The following is a 17,520-nucleotide window of genomic DNA, read 5'->3' as shown; positions in this document are numbered from 1 at the left end:
ACATTTACTGCCTGTCTGCTATATACTGAACTCTGTAAAATTGCCTCGTGTATATATATCATGCAGTAGTCATCAGAGATAATCTTTTAATATATCAACACTTACCAAGATTATACAAGTTTAATATTAAAGCCATGTACAGGAAATCACTGTTAAGGAGAAATAATTGAGAAATATACATCTAGGTGCCATTCACCATTAGGGAACATTATATTTAACTATTAATAGAACAATTTAAAAATGCAGTAATAGTCCTTTGTTTCTCTTTTTTTAATGAAGTCTAATTTAGGAGGTACTAAAATTTTAGTTTTCACAAGAATAATTACACATAATTATAGATATAAAAATCATATATACTATAAGGGGTTTTAAAGTCAAAGCTGATTTTATAATCTAATAACTTATTAAGATACAATTTGACACTCAAACTAGTAGATACACTAAATTGGTAAAGGTCTCTATTATCTACCAGATCAAATTCATGCCCTAGAGTCTGCCACAAATTTGTTTTATCTATTCAAATTTATGTCTGTAGGGTAAAGTAAAAAGTATCAGGCTTTTCTGCCCTCCCGCCATTAGGATAGATAGATGATGGAACCCTGCGGTCCTGAATGCATGCCTGATGGCTGGCACTGTAATAGGGTGTGGGCATATGTAGATGGGATTCACCTGGGCTAAGACTGGGCTTTTAAGGGCAGCGTCACGGGGACACCAGCATGAAGCAGAGAACCACGAGAGAAGCAGAGAGAACGCCAGAGAGCCCAGAAAGAGTGAAGACTTGCTGGGGGCTGGGTGGCCTGCCAGCCTCCTGGCTCCCCCCAGCACCCCTGCCTGCCGTGTACCTGGTAAATCCCAATAAAAACCTGCAAAACCCACCGAGGGCTCTAGGACTCCTCCTTTACCCGGTCTGCTGGATCAGAAAACATGCTCAGTGCCCATTCCTGCCCTTTACAATGTCCTACTGTCAGGAATCCTAAATTGAAACAAGTTAATCTCAGGGAAAAAAAGATCTATCATACTGTTGAGATTCTTAAAAAAAAAAATAAATAAAAAAAGTATTATTCAGCAAGTGAAAAGAATTACTAAAATATAAATTTTGGGAAAAAGTCTGATTATAAAATCTGCATCCTGCAAAGGACATTAATAGAGCATTAACTCATGTGGTAAAAAAATCATATGAGAAGGAACTTTCTTATGTCCAATCACATAACAAATTAAGTTTAATTTTTCAAATTTCAAAAGCTGCCATAGATACATGATTAATAAAGGTCTGACATACAGACCAATGGAATCGAATAGAAAATCCAGAAATAAACCCACAGATTTATGGTCAACTAATCTTTGACAAAGGAGCAAAGACTATGCATTGGAGCAAAGAAAGTTTGTTCAATAAATGGTGCTGGGAAAACTGGGTCGCTACATGCAAAAGAATGAAGCTTGACCACTACCTCACACCATACACAAAAATCAACTCAAAATGGATTAAAGAACTAGACATAAGACCTGAAACCAAAAAATATATAGAAGGAAATATAGGCGAAACACTACGTGATTTGCACATCAAAGACATCTTTACAGACACATCACCCAAAGCAGTGATAGTGAAGGCAAAGATAAACAGCTGGGACTACATCAAATTAAAGAGCTTCTGCACAGCAAAAGAGACAATAACAAAAACAAAGAGAAACCCCACCAACTGGGAGAACATTTTTGCACCCAACACTAATGATAAAGGACTGATCACAAAAATCTGCAAAGAGCTGATGAGACTCAACAACAACAAAGAAAATAATCCAGTCAAAAAATGGGCAGAAGAGCTAAAAAGAAACTTCTCTGAAGAGGAAATGCAAATGGCCAACAGGCATATGAAAAAATGTTCAACATCACTTGCCATCAGGGAAATGCAAATCAAAACTACCATGAGATACCATCTTACACCAGTGAGAATGGCACATATTAAAAAAACTAGCAACAACAAATGCTGGCGAGGGTGTGGAGAAAAAGGAACTCTTCTGCACTGTTGGTGGGAGTGCAAACTGGTCCAACCACTGTGGAAAGCTGTGTGGAGATTTCTGGACCTACTAAACATAGAGCTTCCATATGATCCAGCAATTCCACTCCTAGGTATTTACCCAAAGGACACAGAAACATCAATTCCAAAGAGCACCTGCACCCCTATGTTTATAGCAGCACTGTTTACAATAGCTAAGCTTTGGAAACAACCCAAATGCCCAAAAATAGAGGACTGGATCAAGAAGATGTGGTACATATATACCATGAAATATTACTCAGCATTCAAAAAAGATAAACACATGCAATTTGCAGCAACATGGATGGCGCTGGAAGGGATCATGCTCAGTGAAATAAGCCAAAAAGAAAAAGAAAAATACCGGATGGTGTCACTCATAGCAGGAATCTAGAAAACTTAAATAAGGGACCAGGAAAATGAATAACTATAAGAAAGTGAAAATCAAAATCAACAAAAAACTATGAACCAGAGACACTTTTTTGGGGGCGGGGGCGGGAGGGGAGGGATTGGGGTCAGAATGGGGGGGCTGCAATTGTATGGGGAATATAACAATAAAATTTATTATTAAAAAAATAAAAATAAAACAAAAAAAAATAAAACAAAAAAAAATAATAATAAAGGTCTGAAACTACCAACTGCTTTCTAGAGCAGGAAAAGATGTTAATAGGCATAGTCCTGCCCTCAATTGGTTTACTAAGGTGGAAGCAAACCTCAGAAACTTGACTCCCAATGAAAGACTCCAGGTTGACTTACGATTTGAATTTCCCCTAAATAATGATTTCCAAGTCCTAGGAAGTAGGCCAGTTGTCTAACAACCAAAAAATCCAGTATCATGAAACCAGAATGCTCCTTGGAGTTAACAGTATCTAAGTGGTACTCTATTAGTTAATATTTTAATGATCTTATCTATAGACTATCTTCATTATAAGCATACACAAGCATATCATAATGCCTAGTAGAAAATCCTGTTTCCGAGAGACACCAGAAAACATATTCTAAAATTGTCTTAAGGAAATTTAGAGCTGTGTATAAATAACACAACTCCTAAATAACACAACTCCTCAAGAAAAACGAAAGGTTAAAGTAGCAATTTCTATGTTTTTAAAGTACTCATTAGCATTCTAATAGACTAGGGTAAAAAAAGACAGAAAAAAGGAACCAATCAAGGATTCTTCATCCTTTAAGCCACAATGAAGAGTACTGCTTTTGCAAAATCTTTGCTCGAACTATTACATTTGTTTTCATAGAAGATGAAAATAACTTTAGGAATGTATATATTGTATAAATTCAAATAAAGTAATTGAGAAACTACTATATAATCAACTGCTAATACCACTAAATGAATAGAATAATATACTGGTAAAGCATTTTATTTTTGAAAATTAGCTTACTACCCTCATCCTCAATTTGGCAACCACTGGTCTATTTTTCTGTCCCTGTAAATTTCACCACTCTAGAATTCCACATAGTTGGAACCATATATTATGAAGGCTTTCATGTATGCACTTTTTCACTAAGCACAATATTTTTAAGATTTAGCCATGTTATTGTTGGCATCACTAGTTTTGCTCTTTTATATTGCAAAACACTACTTCATTATATGTATATATAACACATTTATCTGTTGACAGACTGATGGACCTGGAATTGTTTCGAGAGTTTGGCCATTATGGCCAAACTACTATGAACATCCAATTTCAATTTATTATTAAGTTGCAATATTTCTTTTTTTTTTTTTTTTTTTTAATAGAGGCATGTTTTTTTTTTTTTTATTTATTCATTTATTTGTTTGTTTGTTTTGTTTATACATGCACTGGGTACAGTCAGAAGCGCGGGAGGGTGAGAGAATTCACCAGAGCCAGAGTGGGGAGCAGAACAGGCAGAAGGACCAAGGTACACTGCTGAGGGGAGCAGCGGGCGACAGGAGAGGTCTGCACGCCATGTGGGACCCTCCTCCGGTGGCCGGGAAGCAGCCGGGGATCGAACCGGCACTGCAGAGGCTGCGGGCAGCTTCGCAACCCAGCGCTCAACCGCTGCGCCACCGGGGAGGCCAAGTTGCAATATTTCTTTATATATATTGAAAGTGCCTGTCAGATATATTTTCTTAGTTTATGATGATTTTCTTTTTTTTAACCTTATCTTTTGAAAAGGAGAGTTTTTAATTTTCATAAAGTTCATTTTCAATTTTATTTTTATAGCTTATGCTTTGGTGTCCTATCCAAGAAATACAAGTGATTTTTCTATTGTTCTCTTCTGAAAGTTTTATAATTTTAACCAGATTTACTTTTTTTATCCATTTCAAGTTAATTTTGGTGCATGGTGTAAGAGCCAGGTACATTCTATTGTTTTGAAGAAGTCTTCTGGGATTCTGACTGGAAGTATTGAATCTACAGCTTAATTTGGTGAGAAATGACATAAAAACCGCATCTTCTACTCCATGAATATATATCTCTCTCCATTTCTTTCTGTATTTTTAATTTCAATTAAAATATTTGGTAGTTTTGGCATAAACTTCTTGCATACATTTTGTTATATACCTAAGTTTTCATATTTGTTTGCTATTATAAATGGCACATTTTAATTCAACTTCAGATTGTCATTAATGTAGATAATTTTTCTATATTAACCTTGATTCCTACATTCTTAATAAATTATTGGTTCTAATAACTTTTTTGTAAGTTTCTAGGGATTTTCTATATAAATTATCATTTTGCAAAGTTTGCTATGTGACTCTTGTATGCATATATTTTTAAATTATGTGAGAATGGCTAATTTAAATTTAAATACTCATTCACCATCCTGTGCCACCTTAATTCGAAAGCACTTCTATAAAATTCTAGGTTCAATTTACAATATATATTTTTATCACAAAACTATTTATGGTAAGTAGAATAATAGCCCAGAAGAGCTCTATGTTTCAATCTCTGGAATCTATAAATACATTATATCCATGACAAAGGGTACTCTGCAAGTGTGTTTAACTGAGACACCGATGATATTATCCTGAATTATCCAGGTAAACATGATAATCACAGGGCAATTAAAAGAGTCAGGAAAGATATAATGAAAGCAGAGAGACAGAGATCTGAAAATGACAAAATGAAGATGCAGGAAGAAGCAGTGGTGCAATACTAGAGGTGACCTCTAAAAGCTGGAAAAGATGAGGAAACAGATTCTCCCCTAGAGCCTCCAGAAGGAACATCTTTGATTTTTAGCCCAGAAAGACTCATTTGGATCCTAACCTCCAGAACTGTAAGAAGTTAAGTTTGTGTTGCTTTAAACCACTAAGTTTGCGGTCAATTGTTATAGGAGCAACAGGAAATTAACATACTAGTGATATTTCAAGCAACAGGAAATTAACATACTAGTGATATTTCAATTCACAAATTTTTGCAGCTACTCTTTGGCACCATTGCAACATAACCCCCAGAGCAACTTTCAAGAGCAGAAATGCATGAAAAACCATCTAGACTAAATATTAATTTCTGAACAATTTTCATATACTGGAAGAGAAATGTATTCTATAAACATAATTTCCTCCCAAAGTTTTTCAATTCCGTTTAAGTTTGGGTTTGAGCTGAGCAATGGCCCATGAAATGCACTCTTTATGAAAGATCAATGGTAGACATCGAAAGGTGCATAATCACTCACTCCTAAAAGTCATACTGCTTCTTTCATGAAATGGAGACCAAAAATTGTTGGGTTGTGGGGTACTGATAGGGCAAAAAGAATGGAGGATTATTAGAAAGCTTATAATTCTCTCCTTTCGGATCCTCAAAGTCCTCACATTTACCACTCAAAATATATGTGAACATGAAATCAACAAATATTTTCATTAGCATCTTATATAAGCTGTTTTAGGTGAGATTTTTTTTTTAATCATTTCTATATGGTACTATAGCTAAATGCTATTCAGAGTTAACGCAAGTCTTCCACATAATATCTAAGGCAGAGAATACTGGCATTGTTTATAAAGGTGCATTTATAATTGAAAATTTAAAAATCTATAGATCTTTTCTTTAAAATTATAAATAAAAGGGGTCCTGGGTTTTAGCAGCTGACTGAAAGAGCTAGTGATTTCCTTGATTTTACTCAAATCACTCTTTTAAGAAAGCCTAACAATGAAAAAACCAAACAAAAAAGACTTAACTTGTGAGGAATATTCCTGAGTCATATGGCTTGAGATAATTAAAGATAATTACAGGTAAATGTGCTCAGTAAGCCATCAATGAAAAGCTTTTAAAAGTACAAAGTGGGCCTCCCTGGTGGCGCAAAGGGTTAAGACTCAGCACTATCAAACTATCACCAGCCACAGCAACATGAGTCTGATCCCCTCCCCGCCAGGGAGCTGGCCCACTTGGTGAAGCTGAACTCTCCCCTCTCGTCCACTGCACCCTTCAGCAGTGTATTTCGGTAGATCTTCCTCTACTGCTCTCCACTCTGTCTCTGGTGAATCCTCTCATCCCCCATACTTCTGGCCTGTCCCCAGTTCTTGTATGCATAAAAATAAATTTTTAAAAAATAAAAGTACAAAGGTTTGATCATGACCCAAAGTTCAATTAAGACTCCAAAATGTAAGCCCTCAATATTTTTTTTTTAATTAACAATAGTAAACACTGGCATAGAAGTGATAAAAGGCATGGAATTCATGAAAGAAAACAGAACACATCAGAGTTGAAATAAATCTTTGCAATGACACAAAACAAGGACAGCAACAACTGATCATCAATTAAGTCTGGAAAAGCTTTACTAAGTTACCTAGGCCAATGCTCTTTCAATTTTATCAGGCTGACTCTGTGATTTAAAAAGTCTAGACAGATGATCAGTACGTGTCCTAGAGATTTAATTACAGAAACAGAAAACAAAGGAACTACATGTAAGACAAAAAATAGAATAAAAATTAAATTCATCTATAGTTGAACAATTTGTAGAATAAACATTAGTAATCATAAAAAAATACTATTTTGTTTAAATTTTTGTTTTGAAATTACAGTGGTTCTGCCATTAAATGCAGTGATAAGTTAAAAAGAAGACACTGTCCACACTGGAACGCACTCAGCAATAATCTTCCTGAGAAATACCTTAAGCCAGCTTGAAAATGAGTCTTTCCCCTAAAATAATCTCATTACAAAATTTCAACTGAAAAAGCATGCTTTATCTTTCATGCCATAAACATGCAGTGTAGGGTAAGGTAAAAAGTATCAGGCTTTTCTGCCCTCCCGCCATTAGGATAGATGACGGAACCCTGCGGTCCTGAATGCATGCCTGATGGCGGGCACCTGGAGTAGGGTGTGGGCATAGGTAGATAGGATTCACCTGGGCCAAGACTGAGCTTTTAAGGGCGGTGTCACAGGGACGCTAGCAGAAGCAGAGAAGCTGAGAGAGAAGCAGAGCCATGAGAAGAGCAGAGACCACCAGAGAACGCTGGAGAGCCCCGACAGAGTGAAGAACTGCTGGGGGCTGGGAGGACTGACAGCCTCCTGGACCCCCAGCACCCCTGACTGCCATATGCCTGGTAAATCTAAATAAAAGACCTGCAAAAGCCACTGAGGGTTCCAGGACTCCTCCTTTACCTGGTCTGCTAGATCAGAAAACCTGCCCTGTGTCCTCCCTGTCCTGCCCCCTACAGCAGTTACAGGACAGATTCTGAAGCAAAATATACTGGATTCAGACATTGACTATAATCCAATTTTCCAAACTTATCCCAATAAAGCCAGAATTTACTCTAATGCTCACACGTACTTCACTAGGCTGTACCCTTGCCAGTACACTAAGTTCTAGAGCTAGCTGAGAGGCTGAGACACCAACATATCCTGTACAATGGAGGAAAATATGTATTATCATTAACGTTGAAGTTCCCAAGACCACACACAGGTATGGCAATTTGCTAAGACTCAAAACTGAGCATACAGTTGTTCACATGGCTATGATTTACTACAGCAGAAGGATAAAAAGCTAAATGAGCAAAGGAAAAGGAGCATGGAGTGAAGTCCTAGAGAAATCAGGTCCAAACATGTAGGTGTCCCCTTCCAGTAGAGTTGCCCTAGACACACACTTAATCCTCCCAGCAATGAATTCTAACTGCAGGTGTGAAATGTTGCCAACCAAAGCAGCTCATTCATTCAGTACATAGGGTTTTTACCCCGTAGAGATCAATAGGTATCCTTGCCAACGCATATGCAAATTATAGACTCCCAGAAGGAGCACAGGTGTTCAACATAAACCACATTTCTAACAGTCTAAGCAGACTTTAAATCATTTAAGGTGATGAGTCCCTCTCAAAATTCAAATTCCCTGATTCCAGCTAAGGGCCAACCCTGCAAGTGAGTTTTATTTCCAAAAGATGAGTAGGTAAAATACACCAACAGACTACTAGATCCTTTAGAGCATGGACCTTATCTACCTGTTCCCTGCTTTAGATCCAGTTCCTGATATTTAGTAGGCATTCCCCACAAAATTGTTTTTTTTTTTTTTCCATGAAAAACATCCTGGTTCTACTAACACCTAATTGTGTAGTCCTGGGAAAGTTAATTTCTGTCTGCCTCAGTTCCTCATTTGTAAGTCGGGGTAGTATTCTCTCCTCAAAGGGTTGTTTTGAGGCTTAAATGAATTAATGTTAAGTGCTCACAACAGTGCCTAACAAGAAGATAACACTGTAATTTGTGTCTATATGCAAAGCTATTTTTTCCTGAGTTTTTTTTTTTTAAATTCCAATCTTGGGCCTCCCCTGGTGGCTCAGCGGTTGAGCACTGGGCTGCGAGGCTGCCCGAAGCCTCTGCAGCACCAGTTCAATCCCCGGCCGCCGGGCGAGAGTCCCACATGGCACGCAGACCTCTCCTGCTGCCCGCTGCTCCCCTCAGCAGTGTATTTCATCGGTCTGTCTGTTCTGTTGCCCGCTCTGGTGAATTCTCTCACCCTCCCGCACTTCTGAATGTGCCCAGTGCTTGTATAAATAAATAAATCTTTAAAAAAAAATAAATCTTTAAAAATAAATAAATAAATAATTCCAATCTTACAGTTCTATTTTCTCAGTCACACTGAGCTCTCTGATTACTCAACTTTCAATGAATGTACAATCTACACATATATTAAATTTAAATGATCATTGTTTCATATCTATTAAAATCTCTAACCATTTTGCAGACCATGCCCAAAACTTTTTAGCACACACAATATCTTACAAGAAACTTAATCTTTGCAGTGCCTACAAAATACTGACTTACTAATAAAATCTGTTAAGTCAACTCTTTTCAGTGGTCACAATGTAAGGCAAAAATTTCCAGTAATAAGTACAACTTAAACAAAACGGTATCCAAGTCTTGTCGATCTTCCATTATGAAATGGGGAGAGGAAGAAGGGACTGATTCAACCCAGTGAAAAACTAGTAGTACTACTAGTAGCAGCAGTTGCACAAAAAGGCTTGAGCTTATGAAGTACATAATTAGCATGTCAAGTATCTGGCTTTGCCTTAAAGACAGCATGAATTCAGCCTGTAGAGACAATGGGGGGGGGGAGAGATAGAGAGAGAGATTGATTTACTGCAAGAAGGGAGAAGACCTATGTTTCTTTAATAGAATCTGTAGTGAAAGAATATTTTAAATCTTCAAAAAAGACAAAGACGACTTGGGAGCTGGAAAGAGGGACACAATAAGTAATCCAAGTTTTAAACTTATGAGTCAGAAAGGAGACCAGCAGTTTCTATCCCAGCTCTAACACCAGGTTCTGCACATAATCCCCAGGGAAAACTTCAAGACCAACAAAATTATAAGATCATCAGGTCCAAGAGGCTGAAATTTAGTATTTTGAAGGAACTTTTCAGATTGACAGGTGTTAAATTATAATCACAAATCTTTGTTGACATGAATTTCTCCTACAAGCATCAACATCCTCATAAACACGAGTTTCTCTGGTGAACTTTACTTTTTAGTATGAATTACTTATTTCTGCTTTCACATACGTCTATCTTCATGTGCAACTGTGTTCTTTAATTCATTATTCCTTTCATGAAACCCATTCCTCCTTTAAAATCTCAAGACTTCTTTAAATTCACATGCCTTTATGTGCACACATGTTCACAGATGCCCTCAGCTCTGGGCTCATTCACATTCTAAAGATATTTGGTGAGTTACATTAACTTATCACATTTCACATATTGTGCCAAGGGCTGGGAACATAAGCCAAAACAAGACAGACAAGGTCTCTTCTCTCTTACAGCTGTAATCCAACAGGGATACAGATTGCCCAATAATTACCCAAATAATGTTTAATTACAATTGTAGTAAGTGTAATAAAAGACTTGGAGTGTGTTTTATAGTGTAAATGGACATCTAACCAAATCTGGATCAGGGAGAAGCATTTCCCTTGAAGAGACATTTAAGCAGAAACTGCAAGTACAACTGATTAAGCAAAAAATTGCTAGAAAGCTTCCTAAGCAGGGCCTCCCTGGTGGAGCAAGTGTTTAAGACGTAACCTATGAAGCTGTCCAAAGCCCCTGAAGCACGAGTTCGACCCCCTGGCCTGCCAGGGAGCAACTCACATGGGGCAGCGGGCCTCTCCTGACTCGCCCGCTGCTCCCCCTAGCAGCGTACTTCCGGTTGATCTGCCTGTTCTATTCCCCACTCTGTCTCTGGTGAATCCTCTCACCCCCCACCCTCTGGCCTGTACCCCAGCTCTTGTATGAATAAATAAATAAATCTTAAAAAAATAAAAAAAGAAAGCTTCCTAGGCAGAGGTTCATGTTCAAAGGCCTTCAGGCAGCATTCTAGCCACCATCAAGACAACCAATAAACAAAAGTCAGAGTGAAAGGGGAATAGTAATCAAAAGTAAGTGGAGAGGGAGATTTTTCCTATAACCACTAGTGTTAATTTTTATTAATTATTTAAATAATTATATTTACTTGCAAAAATCCAGTCTCCACTAAACAAACTCCTTTAGAACGTACAAATGTTTTAAGCTCCATAATCCAATACAGTGTTTAAAAGAGTCCCCTCAAGTCAAGATCTACAGAATGAGGAAATGCGTGCTTGGTCTGGGCAAGGAGCTTTACCTCTCAACACTAGACAGGTAAAACTAAACCATTTCTAGGTTTCAAAAACATTGTGTTCCTGACAACCCCCAAAATTTACTGGGCAAGAGATACATTTTCATGCCAACTTTCACACGATCAGAATCAAAGCTGGAACTGTGGATGAAACATTAAATACTAAATTAACTGTGAACAAAACATTGAAAACATGAAATACTAAGCTTTAAGTTGACAACTTACTGTATATCCTTACTGTATCTTCTAAGTGCTACCAACTAATAACCAATTGAACTGCTTTAAAACTCCCACAGAGTCACAAATGAGGCCAGGGAGAGGAAAAGCAGTTCCATCTGCCAGTTCTTATCCTCCGGTCGCTCAACAGATTTGGTAAGAGTAGGATCAAGAGCAGGAAACTGGCACCTATGCCATCCTTTCCTCCTTCCTTACTTCCTAAATACTGTGACTTAGGGAAACATACACCTGTGACTCAGTAAAGAAATGTCAGAAATGTCAAAATCCAATTGACAACCTCTGCCAACTATTACAAGGCAACAGAAAAGGTAAACTCAAGCCCAAGATTTACATTATGGTACATGTTCTGAAAGAACAGTGAGGAAAGAATTTTTGAAGGAAAGAATTCTTGAAACAAGTAAAATTTAATAAATTAGTAAATAACTTCAAAATACATGAAAAAGGTGATGTAGTATATTAGACAGTGAAGGCAACAATACATATATAGTATAGTACTTTATAATAGTTAAGCTATAAAATAAGACCCTTAGCAAGTCTAAATTTAATCAGAAATTCACTACCCAAATTTACTATGTCATCTGGCATATATAATAGATGTAAAACCAAACCATGTAACAAGAATTCCATGAGAGTCCCATAATGGGGCTCAACCATACCAAAGACTGAAAATTTTACAAAATCTATCAATTGCCCGAGCATGTCAAAGTTTTCATTATTGTTATGAAATCAAGTCTAATTAAACCTGTAAGTGGCTTTAACTGTGATATTTTTCCTTAAAAATACATATAAAACAGGAAAATGTTTTAGAAGATCATTTTAACATTATTCTAGATGTAGTAGCAACACGGAAAAAATAATGATCTTCCTAAGTCATGAATGTGGAATTCATGCCCTTCACCACACAATGCACACCCTTGAACTTGGTATTTTCGCTTCTCTCCCACATTCTCCACTTCTCACAAACGAAAGACCCAACAAAACCAAAATAAAATACACGTTCATTTTAATATGTAGCTATTGACCTCAGTAGCAAAACTATTAGCAACGCTAATGCTCCTTATTCTTCAGGTCAAAGAAATGTTTGTCCCTATCTGAGAAGTATATGATTCTCCTTCCCCCATGCCCCGCCAAAAAAGGAAAAAGAAAAATTTTAACATGTAATTAACAATGGCTTTCTCAAAGCCTAAAAATTACTTCATAAAGCACTGGATAAAATATGGTTTTATGAAGTACTTTGGGGGAAAATAAATTGGAAAAAATATTTTTCAATTATTTTTATAAAGGTAGTTACTAAAATTGTTTTTCAATTTGTCATGAATAAAGTCTTAATAAATATTTAACAATATAACTTACTACTCAAAATGCATATGATAAAACCTCAGCTCCTTTCTTTTTCTGACCTTTTAAAGGTCCAGTTTTCAGGGCCTCCCCGGTGGCGCAGCGGTTGAGCGCTGGGTTGCGAAGCTGCACGCGGCCTCTGCGGCGCCGGTTCGATCCCCGGCTGCTCCCCGGCCACCGGAGGAGGGTCCCACATGGCGTGCAGACCTCCCCTGCCGCCCGCTGCTCCCCTCAGCAGTGTGCTTCGGTCCTTCTGCCTGCTCTGCTCCCCGCTCTGGCTCTGGTGAATTCTCTCACCCTCCCGCGCTTCTGACTGTACCCAGTGCATGTATGAACAGAACAAAACAAACAAACCAGCAAACAAATAAATAAAGCATGCCTCTATTAAAAAAAAAAAAAAAATAAAAAAAAAAAAAAAAAAAAATAAAGGTCCAGTTTTCAGTGTTTTACAAGTATAGCAATCAGTGAGCAATTAAGCTTCAACACACAACAGTATTCTCTCCCCGGAAAAAAAACCCCAACACATAATCAATAATAATGCATTGTTAACTTATTACCTGAAAGGTTACACAGAATAAACGTAAGGTTAGCTCAAACAAGTTACTGATACTGAAACTAGGTTTACTTGCTGCATTCCCACACAATCTTCCAGTAATTCAGCACCTGTCAGTTAACTAGGAAACGAGCTGATGCTGTGTGGCTTAGTCTAATCAAAATCATCAACCTACTGAAATGTGACTCATTTGAAGAGTACTGAAGAACAGTAAAGCTTTAGTTAGCGTCTAGGTCAAACAATGCAGAAATCTTGAATGACATTCCCCAAAACTCCTGCCTTGGAGAACTACCTATTTCTCACCGAATAAACAAATAAACCAATTTATAAATTACATGGAAGATCTTTTCCTAAAGACATGAGGTCCGTTAAAAACATTTTTCCCAGGAGAGTACTTACCTTAAAACACAAATCATATCCCCAACCCAGCATATGCTAAAAACAGTGCATTTCAGAGGTTGAAGCAGAAGCCCTTCAACGGAGCAAACGAAAATTAGGTTTCTTTCATCTCTGGATCTTCCCAATGCACCCTCAACGTTCATCCATGCCCCTATACTCCAGCTGGTCAGAAAGAATCTATTAAAATCCTCAGGAACATAAACCCAAAGTCCAAGAGAGTCATGGAATGAAATTCCTCTTCCTTCTGCCTAATACTTTGACTAAAAAGCACAACTACCGTTCAAAATACTAAAGATCCCTTCCCAAACGTTTTCAGCCCACAGAACTCCACCCCACTCAAAAGGACCACCCTACTTTTTCTCAAAAGCCCAATACAAAAGGTGTCAGGTGGGCAGGCAGGTGGAGCTCCCCCTGGAACACCGAGCGCCGCAGTCCAGGGGAGGGTCGAGGCGGGAAGAGACACCTCAGGGCGGCCCCACCCACGGAGGGGGCCGGGCGCGGCGGCGGGTGGGGGCAACCCTTTCACCCTGAGCTCAGCCCAGGTCGGCGCCCGGTTCCGACCGCGCCCGCCGGGAAAGGCAGCACCGCGACGCGGGGCCGGCGCAGCCCGGGAGCAGCGGCCGCGCCGCGGGCCCGACCTCGCCGCCGCGGGGGAGGAGACGAGGGTCGCCCCGAGCCCCGCGCCCGCCCCGCCGTCAGGGCCGCGGCGTCCGCTCCCGCCCGGGCGCCCGGCGACGGGAAGGTCACCGGCCGCGGGAGGCCCGGCCCCGGGGGGCGACGTCCGCGGCGCCCACCTTTGGCCTCGCAGTCGGCGCAGTACTTGTTGTCCTCCTCCCGCAGCAGCTTGGACAGGATGAGCTGGTGCTGCTCGTTCAGCTTCTGCGCCTTCTCCCGGCAGGAGCGCGTCGCCATCTCGGCAGCGGCCGGCGGCACCCGGGCGGCGACGGCGGCGGAGGACGCGGACAGGAGCCCGGCGGGGCGAAAGCACCTGGGGCCGCCGGGACGGCGGGAGGACGCAGCCCAGGAAGCGGCGGCCGCGGCGGCGGAGGCTGGAGCAGGAGGAGGAGCGGCCGCGGCGGTGGCAGCGCCGACGTGTCCCGCCTCCTCGCCGGGCCGGCCCCGCACGCACCGCCGAGCCGGCGACGGGGAGGGGGAGGGGCCGAGCCGAGGCTTCCGGGTGGTGCCGCAGGAAGGAAGCCGGCGCCCGGCGCTGCGCATGCGCCGAGCTTCCGCGACCTGGGCTGGGCGGGGCCTTTTGCTAGGAGGGTGTTTGCCCGAGGGATTCCAGAAAGGTGCCTGGCCTGGCGCTACCCGCTGTGGGCTTCCCCGCCTTTGAGATGTAAATGACACAGACAGGCTGGGGTCAAACCCGATAAAATAATACCTTTTATAAGGAGGCTACAGGTGCTGGCTTCCTTGCCTTTGCTCTTGGCTCTGGATGGCCCAACATTGGAAAGGCAGTGATAGGGACTGGGTGAATTCTTTTCATTTGACGTTTATTCGCCCCCTGTTTTGAAACGGTCTTATTCTAGGGACTGGACACTCGTAGATTAAAATAATGAAGCAACGAAAACTTAAATAAGAGACCAGGAAAAAGAATATAAGAAAGTGAAAATCAAAATCAACAAACAACTATGAACCAGAGACACTCTATGGGGGGTGGGGGGCAGGGAAAGGAGGGATTGGGGTCAAAATAGGGGGTCGCAATTGTATGGGGAATATAAAAATAAAATTTATAATTAAAAAAATGAAGCAGTCTCTTATATTTCAGGGGAGAAAAAGTCTGGTAATGACATGTAGTGAGGGCTAACATTTACTACGCCATAAACCATTAACTCAAGCCTTATCACACCACTGTTCATTATACAGATGAGGAAAACAAAGCGTGGTTAGGCAATTAGCCCAAGTAACAGGGCTAATCAGTGGAGTTGAGATTTCAGTACAAAGCACTCTGGCCCCAATATCCAAAACACCTCACAATAAAGTCCTTCAGAAGGAAATACTGGATGTTGCTACTTTTACAAGAAACTACATAAACAGTGATCATTAATGCAAGGTGGGAAAAAGAAAACTCTTCACTCAAACCCAGAGCTCATGGGATTTGAGGCCCTGGTATGGTAATTTGAGTGTTTTGACACGTTATAAATTAATAGTTTCTAATTTGGGCCGTATATAATCAGAATAAACATGGCCTTCGCTTGTACCCTGGCAGATAGGGCCAATCCTAGCTGAAGAGCCTTTATAAAAATGTTCCTTCGGTTCAAAAGCCCCGTTCTTGACAGTCTTAAAAATGTGGAAGCAGCAGCATTCCTGCCCGCCGGTGACTATGCAGGTGTTTCTCTTCACCTACCGTCTCCCTTTTGCTAAGCAGCAGAGGCAGTTCTCCCAAGACTGTGTGCCCGTGACTATGCAGGCCTCTTTTTTAACAAACCTGTCCCTTTCAGGGGCAGCTCTTTGCCCACTTGTATTTGTGCAAGCCTCCTTTACTTCCCTTCCCTTTCTATAATAAACCTACTCTTTGGAATATAGTTTGTTTGTTTTTTTTTTTTTTTTTTGAAGTGTAAGTTAAATGGTAATGGCAGTAAAGACGCTGAGTAATTGAACAAATTTGAGCTTGAATTAGGAGGATACTACAGTGAATTCCAATAAACAGAAAAAAAAATAAGACTAAGGAAACCAAAGCAAAATCGTTTTGATGCAATTGACAATAGAAAACCTGTAGATTCTTCAACGAGGATATTAGCATGATAAAAAAAAAAAAAAGATGTTTAAGCAAAGTTAGCCCTGCAGTAACCGGTTAACAAACACCATTTTTGACTGGTAATTCTTTTCCCCCAGAAAATCTTGTTCAGCACAGCAAGAATTCAGGGGGAAAAAAAAAAGACAGACTGTAGGGAATATGGAGTTAATCCGAGTTTTTGTTTCATGAAACCGTAGAAAGGAATTCACAGACCTTTTGAAGTAAGTAAGCAGAGAGAGACAAATCTTGTCTTTGAAAGAAGAGTTTATTTAGGAAAAAAAGAGACAAAGAAGAAAGACTCCCAGGTATAAAGTACCTGGGAGGGGCCAAGATGAGCCAGAATGGGATATTACGTTGGCGATATACTTTTTCTCTCTCATTATGTTTAAATTTTACTCTCTCTCTCCCTGATTGGTTAACTCCCAGAGGGTCTCACACTTACTAAGTGGGGAAATTTCACATTCTTGATCTAACAGCTTTTCCTTTTCCCATTTGTCATGCTTGTCACTTTATCTTTATGGCCTAGTCCTCCGGGTGAGCATCTCTACATTGAAGTTAAACAGCTGCCCTTCTAAGTTGTCCATAAATTAAACCACTCTCCATTTCTCTAGTCTCCACCTCTCTTTATCCCCTGAAGAAAACCAGGACCATCGTTAATATTGTCCGTGGTCCTGGGGTGTTTGTTTTTCCTAATGGAATTGGTTATATTCCCTTGGTTGTCCTTATCTCTGAAGCCTCCCAAATTCTTCAGAGGTCCCCTCCTGCACTGTCCCTGAAACTGCCTAATAACCCTAGCTTGCCCTGTGTCTCACACACATGATATCGTTTATGTTGGTGTAAGAGGCACTTGGGAGCAAGAGCACGAGGCACACACAGACACCGAGGGTCGAGAGGTGTGAGCACTAGCCCTCATGCCTATAATTGCAGACACCTGTGCCAAGAAGCCAGCGAACACCAGGCGTGGATACCTATGAGTGCAGACACCTGGGAGAGATCACTACGAGAGAGACAACATGAAACTGAGAAAGAATGCTAAAGAGAGAGCAGAGATGGAGGGGGCTGGGAAGCTTGGTTGCTGCCAGCCTCCTGCCCTCCCCACCACACCTGCTGGTGTGCCGTTGTACCTGCTTCCCTGCTTGCACATTAAAGACCTGACAAATCTATCTAAGGCTCCAAGATTCTC

At 40.3% G+C, this 17,520-nt stretch overlaps 1 protein-coding gene across 3 annotated transcripts in view; it reads right to left on the bottom strand.

Annotated features, from left to right (window-relative positions):
• The window catches only part of SMAP1 (small ArfGAP 1), a 143,348-nt gene extending 128,731 nt beyond the window's left edge, over positions 1–14,617 (bottom strand). For 2 of the 3 annotated variants that reach the window (XM_054698913.1, XM_037519944.2), the window contains exon 1: positions 14,392–14,542. In XM_054698913.1, coding sequence (XP_054554888.1) covers positions 14,392–14,509 — 118 coding nt within the window. In that variant the 5' untranslated portion in view covers positions 14,510–14,542. Of the gene's footprint in view, positions 1–14,391 lie in introns of all 3 variants that reach the window. The other variant, XM_037519943.2, reaches the window with a different exon arrangement.
• Positions 14,618–17,520: the final 2,903 nt, after the last annotated feature.

Source organism: Talpa occidentalis, unplaced genomic scaffold (assembly GCF_014898055.3).
Source record: "Talpa occidentalis isolate TD23 unplaced genomic scaffold, MPIMG_talOcc4v2.1 talOcc4.2, whole genome shotgun sequence".
Classification (NCBI taxonomy): domain Eukaryota; kingdom Metazoa; phylum Chordata; class Mammalia; order Eulipotyphla; family Talpidae; genus Talpa; species Talpa occidentalis.
This window is presented reverse-complemented; position numbering and strand designations above follow the sequence as displayed.